Source organism: Falco peregrinus, chromosome 2 (assembly GCF_023634155.1).
Source record: "Falco peregrinus isolate bFalPer1 chromosome 2, bFalPer1.pri, whole genome shotgun sequence".
Classification (NCBI taxonomy): domain Eukaryota; kingdom Metazoa; phylum Chordata; class Aves; order Falconiformes; family Falconidae; genus Falco; species Falco peregrinus.
In genome coordinates this window covers 108,789,890-108,803,622 of record NC_073722.1, presented here as the reverse complement: position 1 = coordinate 108,803,622, position 13,733 = coordinate 108,789,890, and the positions used below count along the sequence as shown (strand labels likewise).

The following is a 13,733-nucleotide window of genomic DNA, read 5'->3' as shown; positions in this document are numbered from 1 at the left end:
TGCTTTTTTTCTAAATGTGTGCGCTATCTTGTTTTCCTTTTTAAGACTCTGGTGATGGGATTTGTGAGCAGTTGTCTGGTGGGAATGGCGTTGGAAGCCGTTTCTCTGTGAGGCTGTTGTAAGGATTTCAAGCCTCAGAAGGGCCAAATACGCTGCTGCAGGTGCATCCTGACACGCTGCAGTGCTGCTGCTTTGTTTCTAAACGAGGGTGGGTGCACGGCAGAGATGCGACACGATATACTTTTAACAGCACCTCAGTTCTGCAAAGCACCTCGACATCCTTGAGCACGTGAGGCATCGTACGTTTATAATTAAAGGAAACCCCCATGCTCGTGCTTGTGGGTACCTGGCATTTCTGCCGTTACAAGCGATTTTACAGGGGAGAGGCGAGCCTGCTTCTCTCGGGGTAAGGCGGCTAGCAGCGTGGGGCGGGATTCTCCCGTGATTCCCCGTTCCTGCCCGCACCCGCTGCCCACCGCCCCGCCGCCGCCCCCATCCCGGCCAGCAGCCGCGGCGCCGCCGCTGACACGGCCCCGGCGCCCCCCCCCGCGCTGGCGCTGCGTGGTGCCGCGGCACTACGGCGCCCCCTGGCGGGCACGGCGCACCGGCGCTCGGCGGCGCATGGGGCGAGCCACGGCGGGCAGCGCACGGCGGCCCCGGCGGGGCAGCGCGGCCGCCAGCTCCCCCACGGGCGGGAGCCGCCGGGGGCGAGGGAAGGCGGCGGGCAGACCCCCCGGCGGCCCGGGGGCGCAGGCACAGTCCCCCGGCCCCGGCGCCTTCGATCTGGGGGCGCAGAGCGGGCGCTGGGCCGCCTTCCAGGAGCGGCACCGGCTGAGCTGCGAGGAGGCGGCGCGGCTGCTGCTGGACGCCTAGTGAGTACGGGGCTGGGACGGCGCTGCCCGCAGCTGCCCGGCTGGGCCGCCCGGCCCGGCGGCTCCTTCCCCGGCATCCTCGTTCTCCCGGCAGCGTCGGCACAGCAGGCGCCACGGGCTGCAGGAGAGCTGCAGGGCCTGGGGTGGGGGGCGCACGCACCACCGAGACAGCGGCTTTTCATGCTAAAGCTTCTCGTGTTCTAGGGCTTGCCCCTCAAAAACGCCCTTGGGGCCGCCGTGCGGGATCGGCGAGGCTCAGCTCCGCAATCTCCACCCAGTCCCCGGGCTTCCTCCTGAGCACAGCACAGCACCGCACCGCTGGGCTGCGATCAGTAACTGTCTGGGGGAGTGAAAACAAAAAAGTTTTTCCTTTGCATTTTGCGGTTGACCTCGTGGGGTGATGCTGCCCAGTTGCTGTGGAGGCGGCCTGGGGGAGAGGGAGAAGCACAAGCTCAGAAATCCCTCAATCCTGAAGTTCCTCTGCAGTTACAATACAAAATAGAATGCGTTTCAAATAATATGTAGAATCCACTTCTCTCAGCTTTTCCCAACTTTTAAATGGAGGAGTATTAGTAGTGCTGGAGCAGTTGTAGGAAAATTGTGGGAAAATTCAGTTCCCAGTTCCAAGAGGGTCATCTTGTGATAATACCACTTCTTTTCTGTAGGGTTGTGCACGGCTAATGCCTGGGTCAGCATTTGGACCCGGACTGTGGCAGGGAGCATATGTTTTGTATTGCATGCGGAATGTACTTTACTTAACTGTTGCTCTTCATTTCTTCCTTCTCACCATTTTAATTAAACCATAGAAGCAATTGCTGCAGAGGACAAAAGCCATTCTCTACCTCATTCTGGCACTTTTTATTAAAATACATCTGAGTGGGTATGTTTTCTGGGGTTCTGCAATTGCTCAAAGCAAAACTGAATAATGTAGTTTACGGCCTTATGTTATCTTGGCCCCCAAAACAAAGAAAAAAAAGAAAAAAAAGAAGAAATATGATCACAAAACCTCTCTTGTTTCTCTCTCCAGTGAATACAGAGGTTTGGTCAAACACACAGGAGGCTGTCACTGTGGAGCCGTCCGCTTTGAGGTCTGGGCTTCAGCAGATCTGCATGTTTTTAACTGCAAGTGAGTGGAGTTCTTTGTTCCCTATTCTTATAGATGAATATAAGCTCGTACGCTTTTCCAGTCCATACCTTAGAGGTAAAGAAGATGACGTAACTGCAGAACATCCTCTGAGCTGTTCCATAGGGCATAGTCCTAATTATGTTCTAATCTAGTATGTGATCAGTGCTGGTGATTCAGGTACCGATTCTCCAGGCAGGAGTTCAGGTCTCACATCCATGCTCACGCAGTAAATGTCAGGAGAGATCCAATGAATACAGGTGCTCAGCCATCTGCTTTATTTTTCCTCCAAGTGCAGTGTGCTCAAAGCACACCAATCCTTTTTTGGTCTTCTCTGACCACATGTACTTCAGACTACAACATGGTCTGATGTCATTAGTGATCCCCCTTTGCCTGCAACTAGTTTGCTTTTACTTTCTTGTTTGCAAGGTAGTTAAGCTGGCAAAATTGACAAAGTCTGGTCTGAAAGATTAAATGGATTTCTCAGGGCTAAAGTTTGTCCTGTTAGTCTGTTGAATATATGAAGAAAGAATGTCATGGTGTGTTTGGTGTGGGAGAATACCTTATTGGTGTACCTGTGTAGGGTCAGTCTGTTCTATGGGTGTGCTTACCCAAACATGACTGATGCCACGAGTCCAATTCTGCCACTTACCTCTGTGATGCTAACCAGGAGCCATTTTAGCTGTCAGTGGAATTTCTGTTGTCAAGAAGTCCATGCTAGATCTGATTGCTGTACTACAACTTGTCTGCTGTTTCTAGAAAGGTCTGCTTTTTCTTTTACAGTTGCAGCATTTGCACAAAGAAACAGAACCGACACTTCATTGTCCCAGCGTCGCGTTTCAAGCTGCTGAAGGTAGAGCAAGAATGCAGTAAGAGCATGGCCATGAACACGAGCCATATAATCCAGTGTTATCCTCAAACATGCAAGTGGCAGCCAGTTTTCTATCCTGTTTGTCTATGGCTACTTGGGGGAAATGGCTGAATTTTATGCCATCTGGTGTGGGTGTGTTAGTGCATCTTACTTGCTGAGCCTGACATTAGAGCTCTTGCAGTTGTCACGCTTGACTGTTATGGACACATGTATATACAAAGCACAGTGGTTCAGAAAAGGAGCATGAATGCAGAACTATCTCAAGTAAAGACATGAAGGTGGTATTTAAAATTTTACATTATTTAGCTACAGGCCCATAGAAAGTAACTAATACATATATTAATGTGGAAAACTTACATTGCTTTTCATTTGCTTAGGGTGCTGATAATTTGACAACATACACCTTCAACACACATTGTGCCCAGCACACATTCTGCAAGACCTGTGGTGTACAGAGCTTTTATACTCCTCGTTCTAATCCAGATGGTTATGGTAGGTAGAAAGAGTAAGCTGTGGTAACCAAAGTTAACCACCAAGCAAACCTTGGATAAAGACTCCATTGGATGCTAACATGACAGCAGTGAGCAGCCTGTATCTTAAGAGTTTGTCCCTAAAGTGCTAAACATGTGGAACTGCAGTTTGAACCTGCAGCTCCTCCATAACAAACAGTCTTACCCTATGACATGTGGGTTTCTGCCCATGACTGCTTTCTCATCTAGGCGTCTCAGCCTTACAGCCATAGCTGGGCTGAGCATTTACTGTTCCTCGAGATGCTCCATCCACAGTGGTGCAGGCATCTCCCATGCTTTATCTCTGACAAGCAGGTTTCTATGTATTCTGTCTTTCTTCAGGAATAGCTCCCCATTGTCTGGATGATGGCACTGTGCAGAGCATTATCACAGAGGATATCAATGGCAAGGAATGGGAGAAGGCAGTGAAGGAACATAAGACCATCAAAGACATGTCAAAACCCTGACACACCCCTCCAGCAGCTGAACATGGAGCAGTAGTCTGGGCCTCCCTGGATGACGATTGGCAAAATCAATCTCTACATTACTGTTCTCTGTTCTCTGTTTCTTAAATAAATCTTTCTATGCTGCCTGTCCCATTAATTTGTGACTTTCAGTTTTCAAACTACCTCTGTTCCACAAACTACCCCAGGACTGCTGTTCTGATACTCTGTCCTTAGCTGAGCTCAAGTACCAACACACCCCGCCCCCATCCCCCCCCCCCCCCCAACTAATCTTTGCTTGTATGAATATTCCCTGTGTTTCAACTCTGGCTTATAAAAATGTGCTGTATGTAAGATAATCTTTTGCATAGGACACAATACTAACTTACAGTTTTTTCTCCATTGACTTCAATTAATTGACCATGGATTTAAAGCCAAATGGGATTTGAAAGAGCTTAGCAGGCTCAAGTTCGGTAAAGCATAGGCTCAAGTTCAGTGAAGTGTAGGCTCAGGTTCAGTAAAGTATTTACACAGGTGCTTTGCTGCATGCAGGAGAGGGGCCATTGAAGTTATTGATGTGATTAAGTACTGTTTTGCCTAAGCCTGGACCTACTCACAGTCTTAAGGCTGAGTAGGCATATGCTTAGGCACTGACTCATGGCCAGGGAGCAGAGTTCAACACCGTTGTACTCTTACAACAAGGGGGACATACTTCAGTACAACCAGGAGTTCATTTGTTGTCTTGAGGACAAGAATGTGCTTAGGGCAACAGATCGAGATCTGGCAATTTGGGCTCTGATCTTGACTATGCAATCACTGTGTAGATCCAGGAAAGGTGCCTCCTGTAGATGTCAGCCCACATGAATGAGTGCAAAGGCCTACAGAAATGTTGAGTATTGCTGACTTTGCTCCACCATGACCCCAGAGAAACCCAAATCACTAGTAAAATCTCTGTATAGGCTAAGAAATGAAACCACTGAAAGCTGCCTCACTTACCTTTTAATATAAAGGGAGAGGATCTTTAACTCTTGCACTTTTTTTTTACATAGGCGGAACAGCTTTTGCAACATCTCTTACCATTTTTATCTCCACATGTGTTCTATAAAAGACCTGGTTACAGCCTGGGTCTCTTGCACCTCATTCTTACATCCTGTTTTGACTCTTGTGAGCTGATCTCGAGCCCCATGTTCTGAAGCAAAAAGAAATGCTCATGTTTCATGAGGGACACTGTGAAGCTGGAGCTTGCGACATGTATATGAAAGAAGCAGTAGTAGCAGCAAAGATCAGTGCAATCAGAGAAATTTGTATGATTTCTGATGTTTTATTCGTAAGCTTTGGCTTTTCAAAGTTCTGACTAAGACAGGTCTTGTGGTTCTGGTTTTATCTGTGGAGATAGCATGATCTTTGATTTTACAAAAGCAGCAAGAGATAGTTGGCAAGCAGTCCTCACAGCTATATCCTCTTGGGGAAAAATAGTTTGTGCCATTATCTTCTCCAGTGCAGAATATTCCTGCATTTAACTCCTAATTAGGTAATTTCTTACCCTATTTAAGCTTCTACAGTGAGAAAATAGAGTAGCTGTTAAACCCTGTTCATCTCAATATATCAGGAAACAAGATATTCAGAAGGAAGTTCATACAGCCTGTTTTTTGTAGTCTGAAAGAGTGCTACACAAAGAGAATTCTGTCCTCTTGAGCATGTAATGGGTGAATTTTCTTTAGTCCTGGGCCAGGCATTGCCATTTTTTCACTCATTCTTCTACTCCTGAAGTTGTGAGCGATGTCCCTTCTACAGAAGGCGGAGTGAATTGACCATCATATAACGTGAGAAAAGCATATAGATGTGGCGAAACCAGAGGAGCTGGCTGCGATGACACTGCATGGCTCTCTAGAAGGAAAAATAGTTGAAAAAGCATTACAAGAACCTTCCACACCTAATTTGGGGGCAGTTTCCTAGACCTCCTGTGAAGTTCACTGCCAGTTTGTATGACAGCCTGTTTTCAGTGAGCAGGGAAGAAGCAGGGGGAGGTTGAAGGCTGCCTGCTTTATGGGGCCAAAGGGCAGGGAAAGGCCTGTCTGCCCCTGTGTCGCTGGTGGTGTGCTGCCTAGTGTTCAGAGGGGTCCTGCTAGAAAGGACATTATCAGCTGCAGGTTGGTGCTGTGACAGTTTCTTTGTCACATGTAACTCCTCCTCCTTACGTGACCTCACGCCTGGGTGTTCACATGCTAGGGAAGCAGAAACCTGATAGGTGTGCATCTGAGAACACTTTGCATGCTGCTTCCCATCATATATTGCCAACTGAAACAATCTATTTATAGTGCACCAGCTTAAAAAGCTCAGATTTCAGAGACAAAAAATACAACGGAATAACACCACCTTTATCAGAACAGTTTCTATACGAAACTCTTACCATTTAGCAGCCTCAAAAGCAGGAAAGTTCCGTCATTTGTGGATTAACAAGACTGTTTGCTGGGCAAATGTTTTCATGTTACGGAAGGAGATCAAATCAGATTCTGATATAGGGAACTTTGGACTAAATATGAGATATCATTCAGCAAAACAGTTAAAAAAAACCCCCACAGTAGAGAAGGGAACTTGTAGAGAGCTTTGGACTGCAGGTTCACAAGCTGTCTCCATCTTCAGTTAGAGCTAGGGCACTGTTCCTGGCATGCAGTCAAGCCATTTTTTGACAGGCCACTCACATGCTCAGAATATTATGTTAGATCCAGTCTCCTCTGAAATACATCGTACATCCAGGACACAGTGTGTGTCTACTGAAGATCTTTGAGCTGCAGGTACGCTCAGCTCTGTTTTGCTGGCCACACAGCACATGAAGCAACCTGCCTCATCCGTTTATGTTTTAAAAATCCTCAAACATAATTAATCAGTGACATTTATAATCCATGTATATAATTATTTATCAGGTTCTCTGTGGATATGACACTTCTGACTCAAATCTTCACAATGACGACGAGCTATTCAAACAGGTTAAGCTGGTACCGCACATCTCACCCTGGCTCGTTCAGTCTCCTCCTCTGTGAGTATGAAGAGCACATCTCTGGGCAGGAGGCAGGAAAAGGGTACATCCAGGATGGAGATGTACTTCCTGAAGAGATTTACTGATTCAAGCACGAGCACATGGCACCCTAGACAGAGAAAGAGGATAAATATTTCAAAACCACAGTATTCATGTAAGGTACCTATCTCTCCAGGCACAGCAGGTCTTTGCAGGCTCCCCTGTCTTGCTGGCCATGGGGCTCCTTTTTGTGCAAAAGGGGAGCAACTTCTGCTCATGCTTCTACCAGGATCTCTTTGTGCCCAGTGCCTGTGTATGACTGTACTGGTTCTTGTTCTCTATGTGGTGTGTGGAAAGCAAAGCTAGCTCCAAATACCAGAGGGTTTGGGATTTTTTTTGCTTATAATTTAAATTATTCCTATGTAGTTAGACTCAAAGGGAAAAGCACAGATGACTCTCTTAATGCTGGCACTGTATCATATAATGGAAATTTAAAACAGCAGTCTCTGATTCAGCTACAAAAATGAAATTGCCTCTTTCTACTCCAATTCTTAGCTACAGAAAAAAATATTCACAAGATTCAGGAATGGCTGTATAAAATATTAACTCAGGCAGCAGTTACACTTTAACAGTGTTCCAGAATTCATTGCTTAGATGTTTGTGATGAAGCAGATGAAGGTAACATATAAAGTCTCTCCTGGTGTGGAATTTTTTTTCTGTTTAAAGAGCCCCTTGAACTCAAAAGTTAATTGCTATTTTTTTTACCATGGCTAAATTGTCTTCACTAATGAGTTCAGAGCTACTGATGGTCCCATTAAGAGCCTGTAGCTCTCAAGGGAGCTGCTTTGGGATTTCTTAGGGCTTGGAAGCTGCTGTGATTATGCTCCACACTTCAGACATTGTATTAAAGTTCGACAGAAGAGGCCAAAGTCACAGTTTACACAGGTGGTCACATACGCAATTAGATTTGCAACAAGATTTTCTTCAGTGTACCCTTAAGCAGTGAAATTGTACAAAGGAGACAAAGAACAATGCTGAATTGCTACAGAGCTGCCTCATGGACCATTTTAGTGTGTGAAGCCGGTGCTCACGTCTAATGCTGCTTAAGTTGTTATGTCCTGGGCACAAAGCAAACTGGTGATGCTCAAACACCTCTTGGCCCTAAAAGGTAGGCAGGACTTGTGTACTAAGAGAAAAAATTCTCCAGGACAGGGGCAGAAGCAAACATTTTTTTCCTAAAGGAATAACTACATGAGGTGGGTTTCAGTGAGAGAAATGATGATGCCTCCGCTAGGAGCCTTCTGTGCAGATCTGCTAATGCTTGGGAACCTCATCCCACAAGGAACTGAACAGTCAACCTGCTGCTAACTTCCCTACTAGGGACATTTGGTAAATCCTTCAGTCTAGCCTCTACCAAGCATGAGATAGGAAAGCAAAACTTGTTGCTCTTACGGTGAATGAATTTCCTGGAGACACAAGGGAAGAAGCTCCCCCAGATCTCCAAGGTAGAGCATGGTACATAAGACACCCCACCAGCACCATTCCTTCCCCAGCCAGAGGTCTGTGACACATTGAACTCAGGAGCAAACAGCTTGTGTGGGACGATCCTCCACAAATCCTCTCTCAAGTGATCTGTGTCCCTTGCCTCTTCCCAGTGATGCTAACTCATTTCACTGTGAAGAAAGATCTTGCTTTTATTCCAGCCAAAGCCTGCAATGCCAGGACACGGCAGCCCTGATGGACTCCCTCCAGCACATCTCCAGGATCTTTCAATTAATTTTTCGTCTCTCTCCTTCAAGAGAAGAGAAGGATGTAAAATTTGTTCCAACTTTTCAATGGCCTGTTCCACTCTCAAAGGCAAAACCATTAACTCTTTATTTTAGTATCACAGAGGGCTCCAGGACCGTGCTCCCCCTTCCAGTCCTCTTTCTGTTTTGATCCTGGGACATAACTCCCCAGCAGGGTGGACAGAGCATTCAAAGGAGTTATTTTCTCCTGCTGTGGGCAGCAATGGGCAGGGGTAGAGGCCTCAAGGGAAATCACTGGCACTTCCATCCATCCAAAGGCTGACACGAGTCTGTGCTGTGCCAGGAACGGGAAGGAAAGCTCTCCTGAACCTCCTGGCCATTCGCTCCGGGCCTGCCAGGAGGTGGCGGTGTCCGCCAGCTGCAGAGGGGGCCGGACCCGCAGCCCCTTCCCTGCGGGCAGTGCTGCCCTGGCTGCCCAGGTTAGGATCACTTTGGGCACCCCTCAGCATTGAAGGCTCTCCTGTATTAACTCCGTCAGTACCACGGCCCTACTCCCGCCCTACTACAGCCTCAGCCATCCAACCTTCGCCAGGTCACCGTGCCCATCCCTGCAGAGCAGCAGCTGTGCAATGCCATCTGGAAGGACCGATGGCTCTGCCAAGCTCCCTGCAGCAGGTCCCTCGGATGTGCGGGACTGCAGGCAGCTGTGTGACCAGCATGGCCTGGGCCACTTCCCGACTGCGAGCCCGAGCCCCGGGCTTGCTCACGGTCCACCTGGACAAATGACAGAGCAGTTACTGTTTAGCTGCCATTACAGCTTGCTATTGCAAAGGATGCTCTACAGCAACAAGTGTCTCGCAGTTACACACAGGAGTGCCCTGACAGTTCTTTTACTCCCACTGAAGACATTCCTTGTTTCCATGTAGCAAACTTGGAAGCAAACTTGTGATGTGCATGAGCAGGGGAACCACTCTTCCCCCCTTTTCTCTGCAGAGATCCTCTGGGCTGCTCAGCAAGCCCAATCCGTTGGCGGGTAGTTTCAGATAAAAGAATTAGTATGGTGCTGCACTATGGCAACAGCAGAGGAAAAGAGCAGGTATGGATCCCCTTGCTCTTGTAGTCAGCATCTGCCCCGACCACCTGCTTGCTTTTCAGTGCTTACTGGGGAGGACAGGGCTAGAGCAAACATGGGACAACGGGTCTTTCCTTTCCTGGATAGTTGTTAACAGACCCTGGCAATGCCTACTCTAAACGACGGGAAGAGAGGCTTGGTGTAGGGTTACCCACCACTGATGTCTGAAACCTAGGCTGCTCTGTTAACAAAATGTGCTCTACCTTTCCTCATAATTTTTTCCCCTAAGAAATATTAATTCATGCAGCAGTTACACCCTTTTGTTCCCCAAAGCTCAGCAATAAGGGCTCACACTAACTAAGTTATTTCAGTATTGAGCAGTCTGACCTCCTGGGCCCCACCGGTCAAATCAGGCGAAGCAACGGCATTCAAGCCTCACAAAATGAAGGGCACTGTAAGAGTCTTCTGTGTTAGTGACACGACAAGGATCTCTACATGCTGACAGCAAAGGCTGCTCCACATGGGAACGTGAGATGAAATGAAGGAGGGAAGGAATGTACAGTCCAGGGAGAGATGGAAAAGGGTTCAGAGAAACAGGCTGCTCCCTGCCAAGCAGGGTAAGAGTAGTGCTGCCATTGATGAGTCCACTCCTGTGACACCAGCAGGTGAAGCTTTTCAGAGCCTGTTGGGACTGTGACCTGGGCAGGATGGGATTAACAGTGTAATACAACCTCCCTAGGCTGGCAGAAAGGGCAAGATCAATATAGCTAGTGGATTAGGCCTAGAATAGAAGTGCGTGAAGCCTGCAGCCTGTTCGGCTTGGCTTTCCTCTTCCAAATCACTTATGCAGCAAGTATGTTTAGAACGAGAAGATTCTTAGCAGACCTATGTGTGCTAAGGGCTTGCACTGCTCCTGACAGACATTAGTACACCAGTTCTTTTGGAAAAGCACTGGTTGTAGCTGGATGGGGCCAGTAGTAGGGGTGGATGCATATCCAGCAGCTGTCTCAGCTTCTTGAAACAAGCCTATGTGCTTGAGCCTGGGCTGGAGAACTTGATTACAGATTATAAAAAGCCTGTTGTGTTTATGCTGGCTAAAGGCATTAGAAAGCAAAGCAGGATATTTAGGGTGCTCATTTGCATATCACTGAGGCAATGCAAGGCTTAGCTGGCTTTTGCATTTGCAGAGAGATTTTCTGTGGATTCCCTGATCACATGGGCTTACAGAGGTTCACCCACAAATAGTTCCCTCTTACCAACAGGAGAGCAGCACATTTCCATGGCCTCAACATGCCTTTCAGCTCTATCCAGATAGCCTCAATCCCAGCACCACTCTTGTTTCATTAAGCCCCTCTGATGCACAGCCCTGCATGCCTGCCAGATCAAATTATAAATACTGGGAATTTCAATGAGACTGGAACTATATTTGGAAGGGCTTAGCGTAAGCAGCAGCATGGGAGCTCCCCGTTCCTTTGGTGTTTGTAGGTCATGTCAGATGTGATGTAATCAGAGCAGCAAGGCTTTCACAAAGCTTCAGGAGTCTCTTGGTGCTGCTAGAGAAATGGAAATGTTGTCTATACATGGGTCTGTTTCAAACCTGAACCAATCTGAGGCATGGCCCATATTCAGGACCATAGTATATCTAACAAACCTGCACAAACAGCACATGAGGGTGGTTCATCTAGATAAGGCCTGACATCTTGCAGTGACATCTGCCACTGCAGTTCCTTGTTCTTTCTCTGTACTGCACACACCACACACAGAGCTCTTTGCTGCATCCCAAAGCTGAACAAAGCAAAGGTCCTAGGGAAGAAGTTGGCATTAATACTCCTCTTTCGTAGGTGGGAGTCAGAACTCAGTTAAAGGGCATTCTTCCATCTTGGCTCATGCTCTCTTCATCAGATCTTGCTCTGCAACTTGGTGCTAGAAGGGTATTAAAATTGATTTGCTGTGACACATTTAAATCCTACAATGATTCAGGGATTAGCATTAAAGAAACACAGTCTGGGTAACTGCTGAGGGAGCAGGAGGTTGACTGGGTGGGCCTGGTTGAGATGCCTTGCCATGCTCTGTCCTAACAACTGACAGCTTTGTGCTTAAACTAGTTCCATAAAGTTGTCCTTGAGTCAGGCACTGTTTGCTAGAGATAAAGAGTTGCAGATCTACTCTGGGACAGCAGCTAGAAAAGGGGGTCAGGAGCAACCTGCTTTTCTACTTTGCTTCTTCCTTTTCTCTACTTGTATAGAGAGTTTCTCAGATACTTGCTCACCCGTAAAGGTGATAGAAGCCACTCCAACATTTATTGTGCCAGTGCAAATTTCAGACACCTTTCCCATACTGACCACATTCTGAAGGAAACTTACGTAGGTACATGCAACCATTTTTGGCTGAGCTAGTAATGATTTCTAAGGCCCCTGTCACACAACAACAACAAAAAAGGTGGCTTGTAAGTTGTGACCAAAAACTCAGGGACTGAGCTGGGAGACCTGGAAGTAGCAATTCTATTCATGCAAGACAGCAAAAGGTGCAGACCAGACACTGAATCACATGACTGAGACAGGACAACTCCAAAGGACTGGAAAGTGACTGTAGCTGGTAAAAAACTGCAGGGAGATAAAAGGGCAAGGAAGAGTTCAGCTGCCGGTTTCATTTGCATTGCAAATAGAAATTGAGTTGGGCAGATGAAACCCTGGGCAGAACATTCATGCAAACTATCGCCTAATGCCTGCAGGATCATGGATAACATGACATACCTTCAGGTAACCTCCGCTCTGAATGCAGGTTCCTGTGAATGAAGAGATACATGGGGGTAAATAATGAAGTTAATTCAAATCCTGATTTTACAGGTATAAACCTTGTATGCTAAATCAACCTCTTCTCTTAATATACACATTTACAATGGCTGATCTTATAAGAAAGTTCAGGAGCCAACAGTGGATGCACACGTCAGGCAGTGGTAAGCCTTATTCCCCACACAATTCTGCCATTACTTTCCTCATCCTGGCTGCTGGAACACAGCACAAATAAGCTCCATAAATCCAACTTGCCCTCAAACTTCTCATATTGCACTAAGGGAAACTGCAAGAGGCTGCCAAAGGCTATTCACCTTTGAGAGTCCTGACTCTTTACAGCCTTCTGTCTGCTGACCAGGGGATATTGCCTCAGCAGCAGCTCCTGTTTGAGGACCAGCTTCTTTCTTTCTAACCCATGCTGGCACTGGCTTAGAAAGAAGCTGCTTTGACTTTTGCTCACTAAGACTTTGATCTCTTCCTGACTTTGTCCTGGTAAGTCTCTGTAGCAAAAACGCGTCCCTTTGAAACAGAACGAGGGGACCAGCGCAGGAAATGTGAACGTGGTGGTACTTCCATCAAGAATTGTAAGCAAATGACCGCGATATGGTGAAGGCATCATAGGGTACGAGCTTAAATTCCTTTTTAATTCTCTTGGTTTTCCTGCTCTAGCCTGCCGTTCATGGCTTCAGAGCACTTATGCACATCACCATTTGCATCGCCTCCAGATTTGGCCCACTGTAGGGAGGGGAGGAAGCAGGTCTCCAGCAGGTGGCACTCAGGGCTGTCCCATACCCAGCATTGCTGTCCATGAGAAAAAAAATATCCAAACAATGGAACATTTGCCAAAAGGAGAAAGGAAATAAAAAAAAGTTATTTAACCCTGTGTAATATTTAAAGAGATTGTTATCATCTTATAGTGGTGTATTTAATGAAGGACAATGTGACAGTTCATGTGTAAATCAACCAGGATGAAATATGCATTATATGTAAACTGTTATGTTTCTCCAGTCACTTTCAAACTAGGATTATCTCTAGCTATTGGTTAAGTTCAAGGAAAAGGATTAGCTACACAGGTGTAGACAAAATAGGAAGCACGGAGTAATGAATACCCAAAGCAATTCAAAGCAAAAGTCAAGCCAGAAATGCAGGTCATGGCAGAACTCAAACAGCAACCAGAAGACATATGCCTTAACTAGATTCTTCTGCCAATGGTCTCCTCTTCTCCAGAGCCAAAGATCTGCAAGCAATACCATTTTCTACTAAACAATGGCCTTACAATACTGACTT

At 46.8% G+C, this 13,733-nt stretch overlaps 2 protein-coding genes across 3 annotated transcripts in view; one reads left to right on the top strand and one right to left on the bottom strand.

The window, feature by feature from the left end:
- The first annotated feature begins 572 nt into the window (after positions 1–572).
- On the top strand, positions 573–3,978 carry CENPV (centromere protein V). The gene is made up of 5 exons (XM_027791030.2): positions 573–872; positions 1,900–1,998; positions 2,779–2,848; positions 3,244–3,358; positions 3,718–3,978. Exons 1-5 carry the CDS (start codon positions 622–624, stop codon positions 3,840–3,842), a joined length of 660 nt encoding a protein of 219 aa, XP_027646831.2. The 5' UTR covers positions 573–621; the 3' UTR covers positions 3,843–3,978.
- Positions 3,979–5,119: 1,141 nt separating this feature from the next.
- Positions 5,120–13,733, bottom strand: part of PIGL (phosphatidylinositol glycan anchor biosynthesis class L) — a 62,001-nt gene continuing 53,387 nt past the window's right edge. Inside the window, exons 5-7 of one of the 2 annotated variants that reach the window (XM_055795159.1) lie at positions 12,408–12,439; positions 6,831–6,964; positions 5,120–5,705 (exon numbers count right to left, since the gene is read on the bottom strand). In XM_055795159.1, the coding sequence (XP_055651134.1) occupies positions 5,607–5,705; positions 6,831–6,964; positions 12,408–12,439 (265 nt within the window). In that variant the 3' untranslated portion in view covers positions 5,120–5,606. Of the gene's footprint in view, positions 5,706–6,830; positions 6,965–12,407; positions 12,440–13,153; positions 13,248–13,733 lie in introns of those variants that run through there. The other variant, XM_055795160.1, reaches the window with a different exon arrangement.

Coding starts and splice junctions, on each gene's coding strand:
- CENPV (XM_027791030.2), top strand. CDS start 622: ATGGGGCGAGCCACGGCGGGCAGCGCACGGCGGCCCCGGCGGGGCAGC. Junction 1,999..2,778: donor CTGCATGTTTTTAACTGCAA/GTGAGTGGAGTT, acceptor TTTCTTTTACAG/TTGCAGCATTTGCACAAAGA. Junction 3,359..3,717: donor TTCTAATCCAGATGGTTATG/GTAGGTAGAAAG, acceptor GTCTTTCTTCAG/GAATAGCTCCCCATTGTCTG.